This window comes from Miscanthus floridulus, chromosome 10 (assembly GCF_019320115.1).
Source record: "Miscanthus floridulus cultivar M001 chromosome 10, ASM1932011v1, whole genome shotgun sequence".
Classification (NCBI taxonomy): Eukaryota; Viridiplantae; Streptophyta; class Magnoliopsida; order Poales; family Poaceae; genus Miscanthus; species Miscanthus floridulus.
Genome location: NC_089589.1, coordinates 139,368,362 through 139,381,882, shown reverse-complemented (window position 1 = coordinate 139,381,882; position 13,521 = coordinate 139,368,362). Strand labels below are relative to the sequence as shown.

At 46.3% G+C, this 13,521-nt stretch overlaps 1 protein-coding gene across 1 annotated transcript; it reads left to right on the top strand.

Moving 5' to 3' along the window:
- Nucleotides 1-1,057: 1,057 nt before the first annotated feature.
- On the top strand, nt 1,058-3,487 carry LOC136489805 (uncharacterized). The gene has a single exon (XM_066486345.1). The coding sequence runs from the start codon at nt 1,058-1,060 to the stop codon at nt 3,485-3,487; it is 2,430 nt and encodes an 809-aa protein (XP_066342442.1).
- The last annotated feature ends 10,034 nt before the right edge of the window (nt 3,488-13,521 follow it).

The window sequence follows — 13,521 nt, the reverse complement described above, 5'->3', positions numbered from 1 at the left end:
AGGCCATGGAGGTCGGAGGAGGAGGGGGCCGGGCTTCGTTTTGCCAGGCCAATGAGGTTGCCTGCTGCCACAGAATTGATCGGAGAATCCAATCATTATGCTCTGTCGGCGTCATACGTCTTTGAACAATGCCCCTCCTCGATCTGTTGCTGCTTTCTTCTCTTTTCCTTCTTTTATAAAGTTGATGATATATAAAGACTAGCATGCAGATGCAGGAGCCTCGCTCAAGAAGCAATGTAATGTATTTATTTGCTGAAGGACGAGAGATTCCCTAATTAGCTCGCTAACTGCGAAATAAAGAGCCTTATAATAAGAAGCAAAGGGTTTACTGAAGATTCCCTAATTAGTAATTGTGAACAGGCAATACCATGGAATTTTGGAGATATAGCCACCAACATTTCAATGTCCTATGACCTGGAAGAAAAAAGAAACAAATAAACCAATATCAGGCAGCAAGGGAATACATACATATATATTGTCCGATCCCTCCCAGAGTCCCAGTATTAGGACAGCCGACAGCAGTCATATATACAAAATACATCCAAGGAAAAGAGAGATAAAAGAAGGCGGAAAAAGCTAGCTAGCATGTGCACACTGAAACTCCTGCAGTAGTAGAAGCCTGCTATATACCTAGCTCCTGGCACCAACGAGCTGCATAAGAGAAGTATAACATTTGAAGCCTATATGTTCATCTGCATTGGTCTGCCTCCACTCACTCAATCACCTTAAGGTAATTACCCATTTGCTTTCTTGTCTTTGTACGGTATATAAAAAACCTCTATTATATTAGCTACTAGATTAATATTTCTTATTGGTCCCAATTCCCAAACTAACATATGCATACATATAGCTAGCATTGATCATTTACGTAAATATAACAAAGTTATGTCCAAAACTCGGTTTGATTGGTTTCTGCTAGCTACTAGCTTGGTGCTTAGTTTTATTTGCATATGCATGTATGCTTGTTTTTTAGCTCTCCTAGTTCTACCATATACATACAAATACCCCACTTGTTCTAATCTTGAAATTGATTTGGCAATCAGATCAGCAGGCCACCATGGCTTATCATAATTATCATCCTCGTTTGGACAACCAAGCAGACAATGCTATCAAATTTGCTAACTGCACAGACAGTGCATGGCACTCTTTCGAGAAAGAGATGAATGAGAAGCTATGGCAGGTGGACGGGCTGTTGCTTGCGAGCGCCATCATGGCTGGAGTCACGGTCGGGATAGGTGCCTATGGCCAGCGCTACCGCCACCATCCTATCACCCATCTTATCTTCGTCGGCTCCACTACTTTGTTCTTGCCCATCATCTCCTCTGTGGTCACCAGCAGCACAGGATACGTCTCGAGCGTCAGCAGCCGTGATCTCTCAGAGTTCAAGCAGTCAGCCCCCGCCTTGACCGCAATGTGCAGTCCATCCAGACACTCGGTCCTTGTGATAATGTGGGCACTACTTGTTCAGAACGTCATGATCAATACCAGTGTAGTAGTCGCTATCGACGATAGAGAAGGTCCAAGCATAGGTCCTCCGCTCGAGTTGCTTGCTCAGGGGGCCTGGACCTTTTACCTTGGTATTAGCTTCTTGAATTCACTGTACAAAGTGCCATTCTACTATTTTATCCTTGAAGGTTTACCTTTTCTTCTCACCTTGGCCAAGCTACTGTTCAAATACTATGCAGTCCAAAAGGCACGTCAATCCTTTTCATTTGGGCGCAATCCTCGTCTTGTCGCTGGATACATGCAACAGCTACCTCCACCACCTCTGTTGGTTATGGGAGAAGAAGCAAGACATGTGGAGAAGCAGCCTCATGGGTATGTGTTCAAGGATGACTCATCAGGGACAATGATGCAAAACACCATTGGCTTGGTGACTATTGACCGAGTTTGGCAGTTGTTGGATAGCTGCAACAGCAGCAACAACATGCTTCTTCCGGTGCCAACACCACAAAGGCTAAAAGACTTGTGCTTGTCTTTTGCCTTGTTTAAGTTGCTGCGCTGTCGATTCGCAAGGTACGAGCTGCATACTTATGCTAGCTCTCAGAACACATTCGACTTTTTCTGGAGCTTGCTGCTCAGCGATGGTGAGCCTGCAGACAGGGTATTTGGGGTGATTGCAAATGAGCTTTCTTTTCTTCATGATTATTATAACTCATCCCTCCCCATCTCCTATTCCAAGTCTTGGCTTCCTGTTTTGGGCATCATTATCTCACTCTTCAGCATATCTTACTGCATTGTTCTTGCAGTGTGGATAATAATACGTGTACTTGTAGTTTGGATAGGGTCTTATCTCCATTATTCTAATTATTCGACCGGTTGGGCACTTCGTCAGATTATTTGTGATATCCGATGTAAAGATGGTGAACGTGCAGCTTCTGTACATTTTGGAAACATATTCTTCGACATGGTTCCACTGTCTTTGCTTTTGGTGTTTCTCATAGCAGCTGAAGTGAGGGACATTGTTTCCTACGTGTGCTCCAACTGGACCAAAGTAGTCCTCACATGCTGCCTGTTTCCAAATACTGAGACATCGCTTTCCATGCGCAAATGGTTTGTCCAAGTTCTACGATGCAGGTGCAAGCTGATAGAGCATCAATGGGATGACAGGATAGGCCAATGCTCAGCACTGCCACTACATCCAAGAACGAACCCGCTCGCACTTTTCAGGCATCACCTCCGGTTGCCAGACTACAAGATTAAGGCCAATGCGGCCATGAAGGTTTCTATAATAAATGCCCTACGAAGCAGTAAAAGTGATGGTGGACACCTGATTTTGAGCAATGGGAAAGCATCTCTCTACCGCTCAGGTGAACAAGGTGGTGAAAGGTTCCTTTGGGCCTGCAACAGCATAAGTGTGTCTAATAATATACTCACATGGCAAATCGCCACAAGCATCCTTGAGGTCAGGTACCCTCTCCAGCCTCAACAACAAGGTTCTTCATCTGTTACTTCAGAAGGTGATAGGACTGTTGCCACTTATCTGTCACGGTACTGCGCGTACCTGGTGTTCTGCTGCCCCGAGCTGCTCCCTGATGATGATGCATGGAGCAAGAGCATGTACGAGGCTGTCAAGAAGGATGCGGAGCATGCTCTCGCTCAACCGTGCTGCGTCGTCGGTCGCCATTACTTGTCTAGGTCGGTATCGACGCTGGGCTATCAGCAGCTAGTTGACCTGTTGAGTGCCAACTCGAAGCATCAAGTGCTCAAGGACGGTGTGAAGCTTGGGAAGAAGCTGGTGGAGACAATTAGCAACCATGAGGCAGCATGGAAGCTGCTGGCCAGCTTCTGGTCGGAGATGATCCTGTACATCACGCCGTCAGACAATCTGAAAGGGCACGCGGTGGCCATCGCCCATGGTGGCGAGCTCATCACGCTCCTCTGGGCGTTGCTCAACCATGTCGGGATCGTCAGCAGGACCACCAGTGATGATGCCGCCAGGGCTGCTGCTGGAACTTCTACGCCTGGTGTTATATCTAATATATAGCTGAGTCCTGTGCTATCTCTCTGACGCTCGTGCATGCATGCATGATTTGCGGTTGGTTTTACTTCTGGCTCCGGTGTGTCTCCTTGCTAGTTCCAGATTCTAGCACTGCATTGATCACGTGATGTGTTGTGTGTGCATGTTCAGTTTGTTTGTTTTGACCTGCATCAGTGCAAGTGAGCCCATTATATTTTTCTTCATTATTACGTACTACTCATGATTATGTTGAAGAACTGTCATATAACTTGTTTTCTAAGAGCTGTGTCAGATTTGAGACTAGGACTAGTTATTTTTGTTCTTTCTTTTTTTCTCAAGAGTTAAATGTAATTTTCCTGTGGTATGTTTGATAGAGGGTAACTTAAAGGAGGGAATGAGAGTTTGGATTTAGGAGTCTAATCTTTTGTTTGTTTTGTGGGAGTGGGGGTTTTGCTGAAAAGGGGATTGAGAGTTTAGAGGACCATCTTCCACTACCAAAAGGGGACCTAGGATTTTGGCAAAGGTTATGCCGTACCAAAATTATGCAATTCAGTAAAATTCATATACCAATTCGATAACTAATTATAAACCTTGCATCATAATTTGGTATATGGACAGTAAATAACATGATAAATATTCAATTCAAAGATTAAATTAATTGGTAACTCATTTAAAATATGTAGTTAAAACACCGTACTAAAAATCCAAAAATTGGTATATACAATGCAAATTAGTCAAAAGTACAATGCACATATATTTAAAGGATCTCATAGCTAGTATGCTAAATTCTACAAGTTCAAACTTGATGCTTTATAAAATGAAACAATGAAAATTTTCCATTCTCCATGATTCAAGCATTTATGTAACAACAGGTCTTGGTAAGTTGGACAGGAATTTATTCCAAGGGATTTAAGGTGCTAGTCTGGTTAAGGATTTGAAAACAGTAGCTAACTAACTATACCTTTGGACAATTGTCAAGAAATTAGATGTTAGTTAAATCACTAAAACATGGAAATTTAATCAATTTGAGAACAATATTGTCGAATCACTATGTCAGTGCCATCGGTGGTCAATCAGGAGTGCCAGTAACTTATCACCATATGAAGCAGTTCTTTTGCTTGGCATGGGACAAAATCGGTTGGTCAGGCTTTTGTGTCCTCACGTGACGTGTGTCAGCAAGCCAAACTTGACCGCTCTAAGTTGGTGGGCTTACAGCAGCCGCTGCTGGTACCTGATCGGGCATGGTCACTTGTCAGTGATTTCAATGGACTTGGTTGAAGGGCTGCCGTTACGTAGTGGTTTCGATTGTATATTAGTGGTCTTCGATACATTCTCCATGTATAGCCACTTCATGGTCTCAAGCACCCATTTACAACAGCTTTCATGGCCAAGTCGTTCTTGTCTCAGGTGTGTATAAGCTGCAAGGCATGGCTCGGGATCTTCACCAGTGCGTTGCGGCAGGAGCTTTTAAAATTTGCCAAGGTGGAATTGCGCATGAGCACATCGTATCACCCTCAATCGGATGGGCAGACAGAGCGTGTTAACTAGTGCTTGGAGATGTTCTTGAGGTGCTATGTTCATGCTTGTCCTCGGCAATGGAGTCAATGGTTGGATTTGTAGGAGGTCTGGTATAACACCAGCTTTGTTGGGCGTATAAACCTCTAACTTCTTAATGAAATACGTGCTACGCATGTTCTCGAAAAAAGTATAACACCAGCTTCCATTAATGGTAGTGATTCAGCACTGGGACGCTCTCCGTTTGAGGTAATGTATGGTTTTGCTCCTCATCAGTTTGGAATCCGTGCAGCAGATGAGCAGCCGGTCACTGATTTGGCCTCCTGGTTACATGATCGCGAGCTCATGACGGATCTCATTCACCAACACCTACTTCGGGCTAAGCAGCCAATGAAGAAACAAGCCGACGAGCACCTTCTAAGCTTCAATTTCAAATCGATGATTGGGTTTGGTGTACCTCAAATTGCAACCATATGTTGAGTCCTCTCTAGCGGCGCGCGCAAATTAGAAATTGTCCTTCAAGTTTTTCGGGTCGTATCGCGTCCTGCACAAGATTGGCTCAGTGGCTTATCGGTTAGAGCTCCCGGCTTCCACCTCAGTTTCCATGTCTCTCAGGTCAAGAAGACCGTGGGTGCTTACCAGTCTGTCATATCTCGGCACCGCCATCGTCTTCAACATTGTGGAGCATTCCAGAACGGATCATTCAATGTCGCTCCATCTCTAAAGGCGCGTCTCTGGTTCAGCAAGGACTGGTTAAGTGGTCTGGGCTGCTGCTGTCTCTTGCTACTTGGGAAGACCTGGAGTCCCTCCTCCAGCAATTCCCCCGTGCCGGTGTTTGGGAATTGGGATCATCTAGGCGTGCATGAGGGGGAGAATGTCAGCCTGCTCTTGCTGTGCCGTCTACGACACCAGAGCCCGTTGGCTGCGCGCCCAGTGAAGTTGGGCCACACCAAGTTTCCAAATGCGTGAGTAGCAGCTGCTGTGAGAGACCATCTTTCTGAGTTCTACTATATATATGCGAGTTCCTTTCTTGTAAGAAGTAAGCTGTCGTCGCCCCCCTACCCTGTTCTTGCTTTCCTATCTCAGTTCCAATTCCACGTATCAGTAGTTATTTTGGTGCGACAGTTGTGAATCTGTGGTATATGGTTTGGATGCACATGGTAAAGAATGTTTGCTTGATGAATTTGACTATTGGTACATACTGTATTCCTGATATATGGTGTTATTCTTTTTTGGTGGGTAGAGTGGTGCTTATAACTGCATACATAATTTGAGCACTCTGCTTCCAAATTTCTCACCAAACTTTCTGCTTGTCGGTATCCCCTTGCATTTGTTGCTTTATCTGTGCTTAGAGTGTGCATATGCTGATTGGTGTGACCCATCTTTTCGTTCCATAATTGAAGACACTCACCGTACCGTCCAACCACAATTTGAGAAAGTGACATGTTCTAAAGTAAGCAGCTAGCCAACTGTGAATGAGTCTAGAACTTCTAAAAAGTTACTCAATAACATTTTCCCAGTCGTCAAGCGTGAACTTTCCCGATGCAGGCAAAGGCAATACAAAATGGAGTCGACTGCTTCTAACTATGTGGGTTACCATATGCCTGTGAGCCTGTCAATAATAAACTCTGGTGCCTGGGTCAGTGACCATGGAGGTGGTGGCCCTCACTAAAGTGGGGCACATCCCTGGGTTCCCTTTCCCTATGAGCCTGGTATCAGTGGGGCAGCTCACTGAAGATCCGATCTGATTGTCGAGATTGGTTGTGGTGTGTGTCATATCAACAAGATCTGTGATGGCCTGATGTGTCTGTCATCGGTAGAGTCCATTTGACATTTGATAACATGTAATGTACGAGATAGATTTTTTGAAAATTAAGCTGAATTAAGTGGTCTAATTGGCAGCATGATAGTGTATTCAAATGCATAGAAGCATGTTAGGGATGTCAGCTGCTGCTTTCCTTTTAAATAGTAGAATAGTGCTGAATGGGAATGAGTAAAGTTCAAGAGTTCTTCTGTTAAATTCAGAGTATCAACTTATATGGGTTGTAGGATATTTTATTCACAGAATCTAGATGCCTTTAGCTGTTATATTTGTGAAAAGTAATGGATGAACCTATGATCTCTTAACTCATTGCAGCTCATTCTGGTTTTGCTACTGAATTTTCGCTTTCTGAATAGTGATCATATTCGTCGTGTGTGTCCAGCTACAGCCAGCTGCTCTTCTACTATTTGCGTGTGATGTCTTCAGCAAGCTTGTAGCTATACTGTTGAGCAGGCATGATAGTTTGAATGCGGTCTGGGCCCAAGGCAAACCATGTTTGTTTAATGAATTTGGCTATATATACATCTATTGTATTCGTTTATGGTTATATGTTTTTGGTTGGCTGATGCTGTACTGGTTATTCCAGCCACCACGTGTCGCCTCCACCAACGCGCTGCCTCCACCACGTGCTGCCATGGCTCCATCTCCGTCTGAACGCCGGCCACTGCGCGTCGTCGAGGGGAAGGTCTTCGCGGAGCTTGATGACAAGATGGAGCGCGATGACAGCCTCTGGTACCTCGATAGCGGGGCGACCAACCACATGTTGGGCTGCCGGGACGCCTTCATCGACATTGACAAGGCGATCCGCGGCACCGTCCAGTTCGGTGACGGCTCAGAGGTCGCGATCGAGGGATCCGGCACTGTGCTATTCGAGGGCAAGACAGGTGAGCACCTCCTGCTCACGAGGGTGTACTACATCCCGAGGCTGACTACCAACATCATCAGCCTCAGCCAGCTCGACGAGGGCGGCTGTGACGTCCACACCAAGCACGGAGTCCTTCGGATCCGCGATGGCAAAGGCCAGTTGATCACGCGAGTCCAGGGCTCGGCGAACTGGCTGTACCTGCTACGCGTGAAGATTGGGCGCCCGCTCTGCCTGGCTGCACGTGCTAGCGATAACTCGTAGCTGTGGCATGAGCGCTATGTCCATCTGCACTTCGACGCCCTACGCAAGCTCGAGCAGCAGGACATGGTGCACGGGCTGCCCCATGTCGAGCACGTCCACCAGCTATGCGCCGATTGTGTCACCACCAAGCTGAAGAGGGGTATGTTCCCATTGCAGGCGAAGCGGCGGGTGGAGGGGCTGCTGGACCTGGTCTGTGGCGACCTGTGCGGCCCCATCACGCCGGCGACACCCGGTGGTAAGCAGCATTTTCTTCTATTGGAGCAGGTACATATGGGTGGCATTGCTCGCCGCCAAGAGTGACACGCTCGCCATGGTCAAGAAGTTCCAGGTGAAGGTGGAGACAGGTTGGCGTATGCATGTTCTGCGCACTGACAAGAAGGGTGAATTCATCTTTGTTGCGTTCAAGGAATACTACGGCAAGCACAGTGTCAAACGGCAACACACAGCTCCATACACACCGCAGCAGAATAGCGTTGTCGAGCGGCGGAACCGTCACCATGGCGTGCAATATGTTGAAGAGCCAGAACATGCCGGCGATGTTCTGGGGCGAGACGGTCACCACCGCCGTCTACTTGCTGATTCGGGCGCCCACCAAGGCCGTCGACGGCATGCGGATGTCCACTTCCTGCACACATTGGGGTGCGTGGCGTACGTCAAGGTGACGAAGTGGTACTCTAGTTGTCTTCCTCGGCTATGAGCACGTAGCCAAGGCGTGGCGCTTCTACAACCCAGTGACGCGTCGCGCCGTTGTGTCTAGGGACACGGTCTTTGATGAGCCGACGTCTTGAAGCTGGAAGGACCTAGGGGCTAGTGCAGACCTTGTCGTGGAGTACCATGCGATCGAGCTGGGCGCCGGGCGCGTCGACGTCGACACCACTGCGAGCTCACCCCCGACGCTCCTGTGGCGGGTGTTAGAGTGCGCAGCGAAATCCGTCCCAACTCGCTATACCCACGAGCCGGCGCCCCTCGGGCATAGGTCCACCAGAGCCCACAACATACCCACGCTTTGGGCCTAAGTCAACCCGAAAGACTAGCCTGATAGGTAAGGGTTACCCCCGCCTTATGTGTTGTGCTCCCCCACCATCAATTACCGATGTGGGACTAAACCTAACAATCTCCCCCGTCACACATTGGACCTAACTCTCCATATCACACAACACCGTGCAATCTCCGGAAGACGTTATCCAGGCCCCGAATCCAACGCTCCATATCGCACACAACCCGTGTGACCTCCAAGACGTTAACGGGCTCCCCCGTCACCATGTGATCCCTGAGATTTTTCTAGGTTTTTTCGACCACGGACTCCGATACCACTTGTTAGAGTGCGCAGCGGAATCCAGCCCGGCCCGTAGTCATTGCCCCAAGTATTAGGCACATCGCCGAACCTCGTTAAAAAACATCGTGCCTCGGTGTCATTCTCATTTGCGTATTTTCTTCTATGGTGGTTATGCTTCCGCGTTCATCGATTAATAGATTCGCTTGGGTCTAGAACTAACTGTGCACTCTAACAAGTGGTATCTAGAGCCAGATTCATAGAAGAAGATCATATGGAAGGTGCAAGGGATATGTTCCACACCGCGCAAGGCTCGCACATGTGTGTCTGGAGAAGGACATGGCGCATAGTTTAGCATGGCGGCGATCGACGACTCGATCGGTGGAGTTGGAAACTTCGAGCGGAAGGCTCGAACCGTCGAATGAGCTGCAATCAACAGGGATCGTTCCAGACGTGGAGATCAGGTTGATGGCGGCCGGTGGCTGCTATTCGATAGGGGTCGATCAGACGTGACGGCCAGGTTCAACTGTGCGGCTGGAAGGCATCGTGGAAGAAGACGGCGGCTTCGACTCGCCTTCATATCGACGGGTGGTTGATGTTGATCGGGGTGGTCGTTTCAGGTTCAGCAACGATGGTGGCGTAAGCCATGGCAGACTCGGCATGGCAGCGAAGGCAGCTAGATGTGTGGCCTGGACGCATCGGATATCCATACAGACTGAGTCGAGGAGATGCATGTGTATCATGTGTATGGCAAGGAAAAACATGCGGATGCTGGCAGGGAGAGTCCAGGCAAATTGCATGCATGCATGCGTGAGGATGCTTGGGATTTCGGCCAGAATTGGTACATGCGGAGTCCGACCAGAGTACGTGTTTTACGTGAACGATATTTGTTTTTTCCTTGGTTCGGTTAAAAGAAAAGGGAGAAAAAGGAAGTTGTACACCGAGAAGACTCAGGACTGCAAACATGGAAACGTGCGTATGGGTAAAGGAAATGGAAAAAGTGTAGATAACCCCCTCAACTATTTAGGGTGAACTACTTCACCCTCAAGCTATAAAATAAGATTTTCTATCCTTTAAACTTTCCAAAATCGGTCAAATAACTCCAAACGGTTTTGGACGACAATTTTACTGTAGTGATGGTGGTTTTGTCTTTTTATTTTTTATTTACTTCCTCTGGATCTTTGAAAAATCATAGAAAATCACAGAAAAATCATAAAATAGAAAATCTAATTTTGTTGGACTCCACGTGAGTAGATCTACATAGTGAACATATAATATGTTATGCTTTAATACAAAGTTTTTGCTGTAACTTTATATCTATGCTTTTTCTGTAATTATTTGGAATAATTCATAGCTGCAGCTTCTATGGTCCAATTGTGGTGAAATTTTTACGGTGGGCTAATTTTTATATGCTTGAATTGTAGTAAAAATTTCATACTCATTGGATCATGTATAACAGAGTTATAGATTTATTTAGGTTTATGCTTGTTAAATCTATGCTTTATCTATAACTAAGTCATACATGATCGGATGAGTATGAATTTTTTATTATAATTCAAGCATACAATAATTAGCTCACCATAAAAATTTCACCACACCACAAATAGACCATAGAAGCTGCAACTATGAATTATTCCAATTAATTACAGAAAAACATAGATATAAAACTACAACAAAAAATTTATACTAAAGAATACCATATTATATGTTCACTGTGTAGATCTACTCATGTGGAGTCCAACAAAATTGTATTTTCCATTTTATGAATTTTTTGTGATTTACTATAAATTTTCAAAGATTCAGCGAAAATAAATAAAAAAAGAAAAAGACAAAACCACCATCAAAACCGTTTGGGGGTTATTTGACCGGTTTTGAAAAATTTCGGGAGTAGAAAATTAGGTTTTATAGTTTGACGAGTGAAGTAGTCCACCCTAAATAGTTGAGAGGGTTATATAGACTTTTTCCTAAAGGAAAATCTACCTAAAGGAGAGGCGGTGGGTGGATCCGATTCTATCTGGACTCGTGCGGCTCTCGTTTCTGCCTCCGTATAACAAGAGTTTATTGACGGGAGATTGCATTCAAAGCAATCTGGAGCTGTTCGTGACCGGTGCTTGCGACGGTTGAAGACGAACGGCGGGCGACACTCAAGCGGGTTGATTTCGTCGTCGTGTGCGAGCGACGGGATAGTCGACGGGGCTTGCGAGCAGCGTGGCTGTGCACAGGCAGTGTACGGCGGCGGCGACACACGGCAGATTTTCACAGCACAGCTGCGGGAGGCGTGTGCTGCGGTGACGTGTGCGCTGCATCGAGGAACAAGCGCGCGCGTGGGTGACGTGCTTGGTGCGCGTGGAGCGAGCACGCGGGCGTACATAAGGTACGTGATTTTTCGGCGATCTGTGGCAACAGGCAGATGGCATCGATGGCATCCAAATTTGACGTGACGAGGTTTGATGGCACCGGTAACTTCGGGCTGTGGCAGATGAGAGTGAAGGATTTGTTGGCTCAACAAAGTATCTCGAAGGTGCTCAGCGGGATTAAGCCGGAGAAGGTATATGATGACAAGTGGGAGGAGATCGATGCAGGTGCAGGCTTGTGCAACTATCAGGTTGTCTCTCTGATTAGATCATGTACCTTCTCATGGAGGAAACTTCACCGAAGAAAATTTGGGACAAGTTGGCCAGTCAGTTCATGTCCAAGACTGTGGCCCAGAAGCTGTATCTGAAGCAGAAGTTATTTGGCTTGAAGATGTAGGAGGGTTCAGATCTTGCAGAGCACATCAATGTCGTTAATCAATTGGTTGCTGATCTTGTGAAGGTCGAGGTGAAGATTGATGATGAAGACAGGGCTATTATTCTTCTGTGTTCGTTGCCGAGGTCTTATGAGCACTTGGTTACTACGCTGACGTATGGGAAGGAGGACATCAAGGTGGATGACATTGTTGCTGCGTTGCTTGGTCATGATCAAAGGAGGAAGAATAATGCAGCGGAGGAGTCTTTCGGTGATGCTTTCCTAGTCAGGGGTGATCGTGGTGTGGAAGATAAGAGGGGCAACAAGAAGAAGGGGCCGCTGTGCTTTAAGTGCAAGGGTTGGGGACACGTAAAGAGAGACTGTCCAGAACTGAAGAAGGATGGAGGATCCGTAAGTGTTGTGATTGCCAACAAGAAAGATGACTCGGATAGCAATGGTGACCTTCTCACGGTGTCAAGTGAAAAGTCTTGTGAAGCGTGGTTATTGGATTCAGCTAGCTCGTACCATGCAACACCGAAGAAGGAGTTATTCTCGTCATACACTAAGAAGGAAAGTGGTTTTGCTTACTTGGGTGATGGTTCAGGCTATCTTGCCGAAGGAGTGGGCGACATCAAGTTCAAGTTGTGTATGGTGAAGAGATGCTACTTAAGGGTGTGAAGCATGTGCCGAGGCTGACGAGGAATCTGATTTCGCTTGGTTTATTGCATGAAGAAGGCTGGTTGTATCAGGTGGTTCCTGATAAGAAGACCTTGAGAGTCATGCATGGAGGCAAGATGGTCATGATTGGTGAGAAGTCTAGTGCACACCAATACAAGCTGAAAGGAGGCTTTGTTGAAGGTGGAGTCATGGATGGCAATGCAAATGTGGCGGTGTTCTATCCTGGTGGTGATGCGGCTGTGGGATCAGCCTCGTTAGGCCATTCTAAGTGAGCGGCGGAGGAGACGGCTCAAGTCCGGGTACATGGAGGTTCGCGCATGGACGACTTCAAGATGGCGTGCATATTCGTCAAGGTGGAGTTTGTTAGATATGTGTCAAATATGTATACAGTTTTGGTTATGTTGGACTCACTACAAGGTTCTACCTCTAATGCCACGCCACATGATTGCAACACCACTAATTTGGTTGCCATAGGTGGGTCGTATTGCAACCTTTTCAAAAAATGGTTGCAATATGTGCCTATAATGCAACGGACTAAATTTGTTGCAATATGTGTGGTTTGTCGTTGCAACAGGCTTGTGCTACTGCAACCATTTAAGAATTGTGTTGCAATTAGTTAACACTATTGCAATGGCATTTTTTAGTTGCAATAGTATTAGTTTTCGTTGCAATTACTTGGTGTTATTGCAACTATATTGGATTTGGTTGCTTTTGCTTGTAACTATTGCCACGGTTATTATGGGTTGCAATAATGTTTCATGGTGTTGCAATTGCTAGGGTGGTTATTGCAACAAGATTTCTGAATGGATGCAATAGCATGTTCCTATTGCCACGGTTTTCTGGGGTTGTAATAATTTTTTGTGGTGTTGTAATTGTTAAGTACTTATTGCAACTACAATCCTAAATGGTCGCAACATCAT

What these genes read in the sequence shown, in the direction of transcription:
- LOC136489805 (XM_066486345.1), top strand. Translation starts at nt 1,058, where the DNA reads ATGGCTTATCATAATTATCATCCTCGTTTGGACAACCAAGCAGACAAT.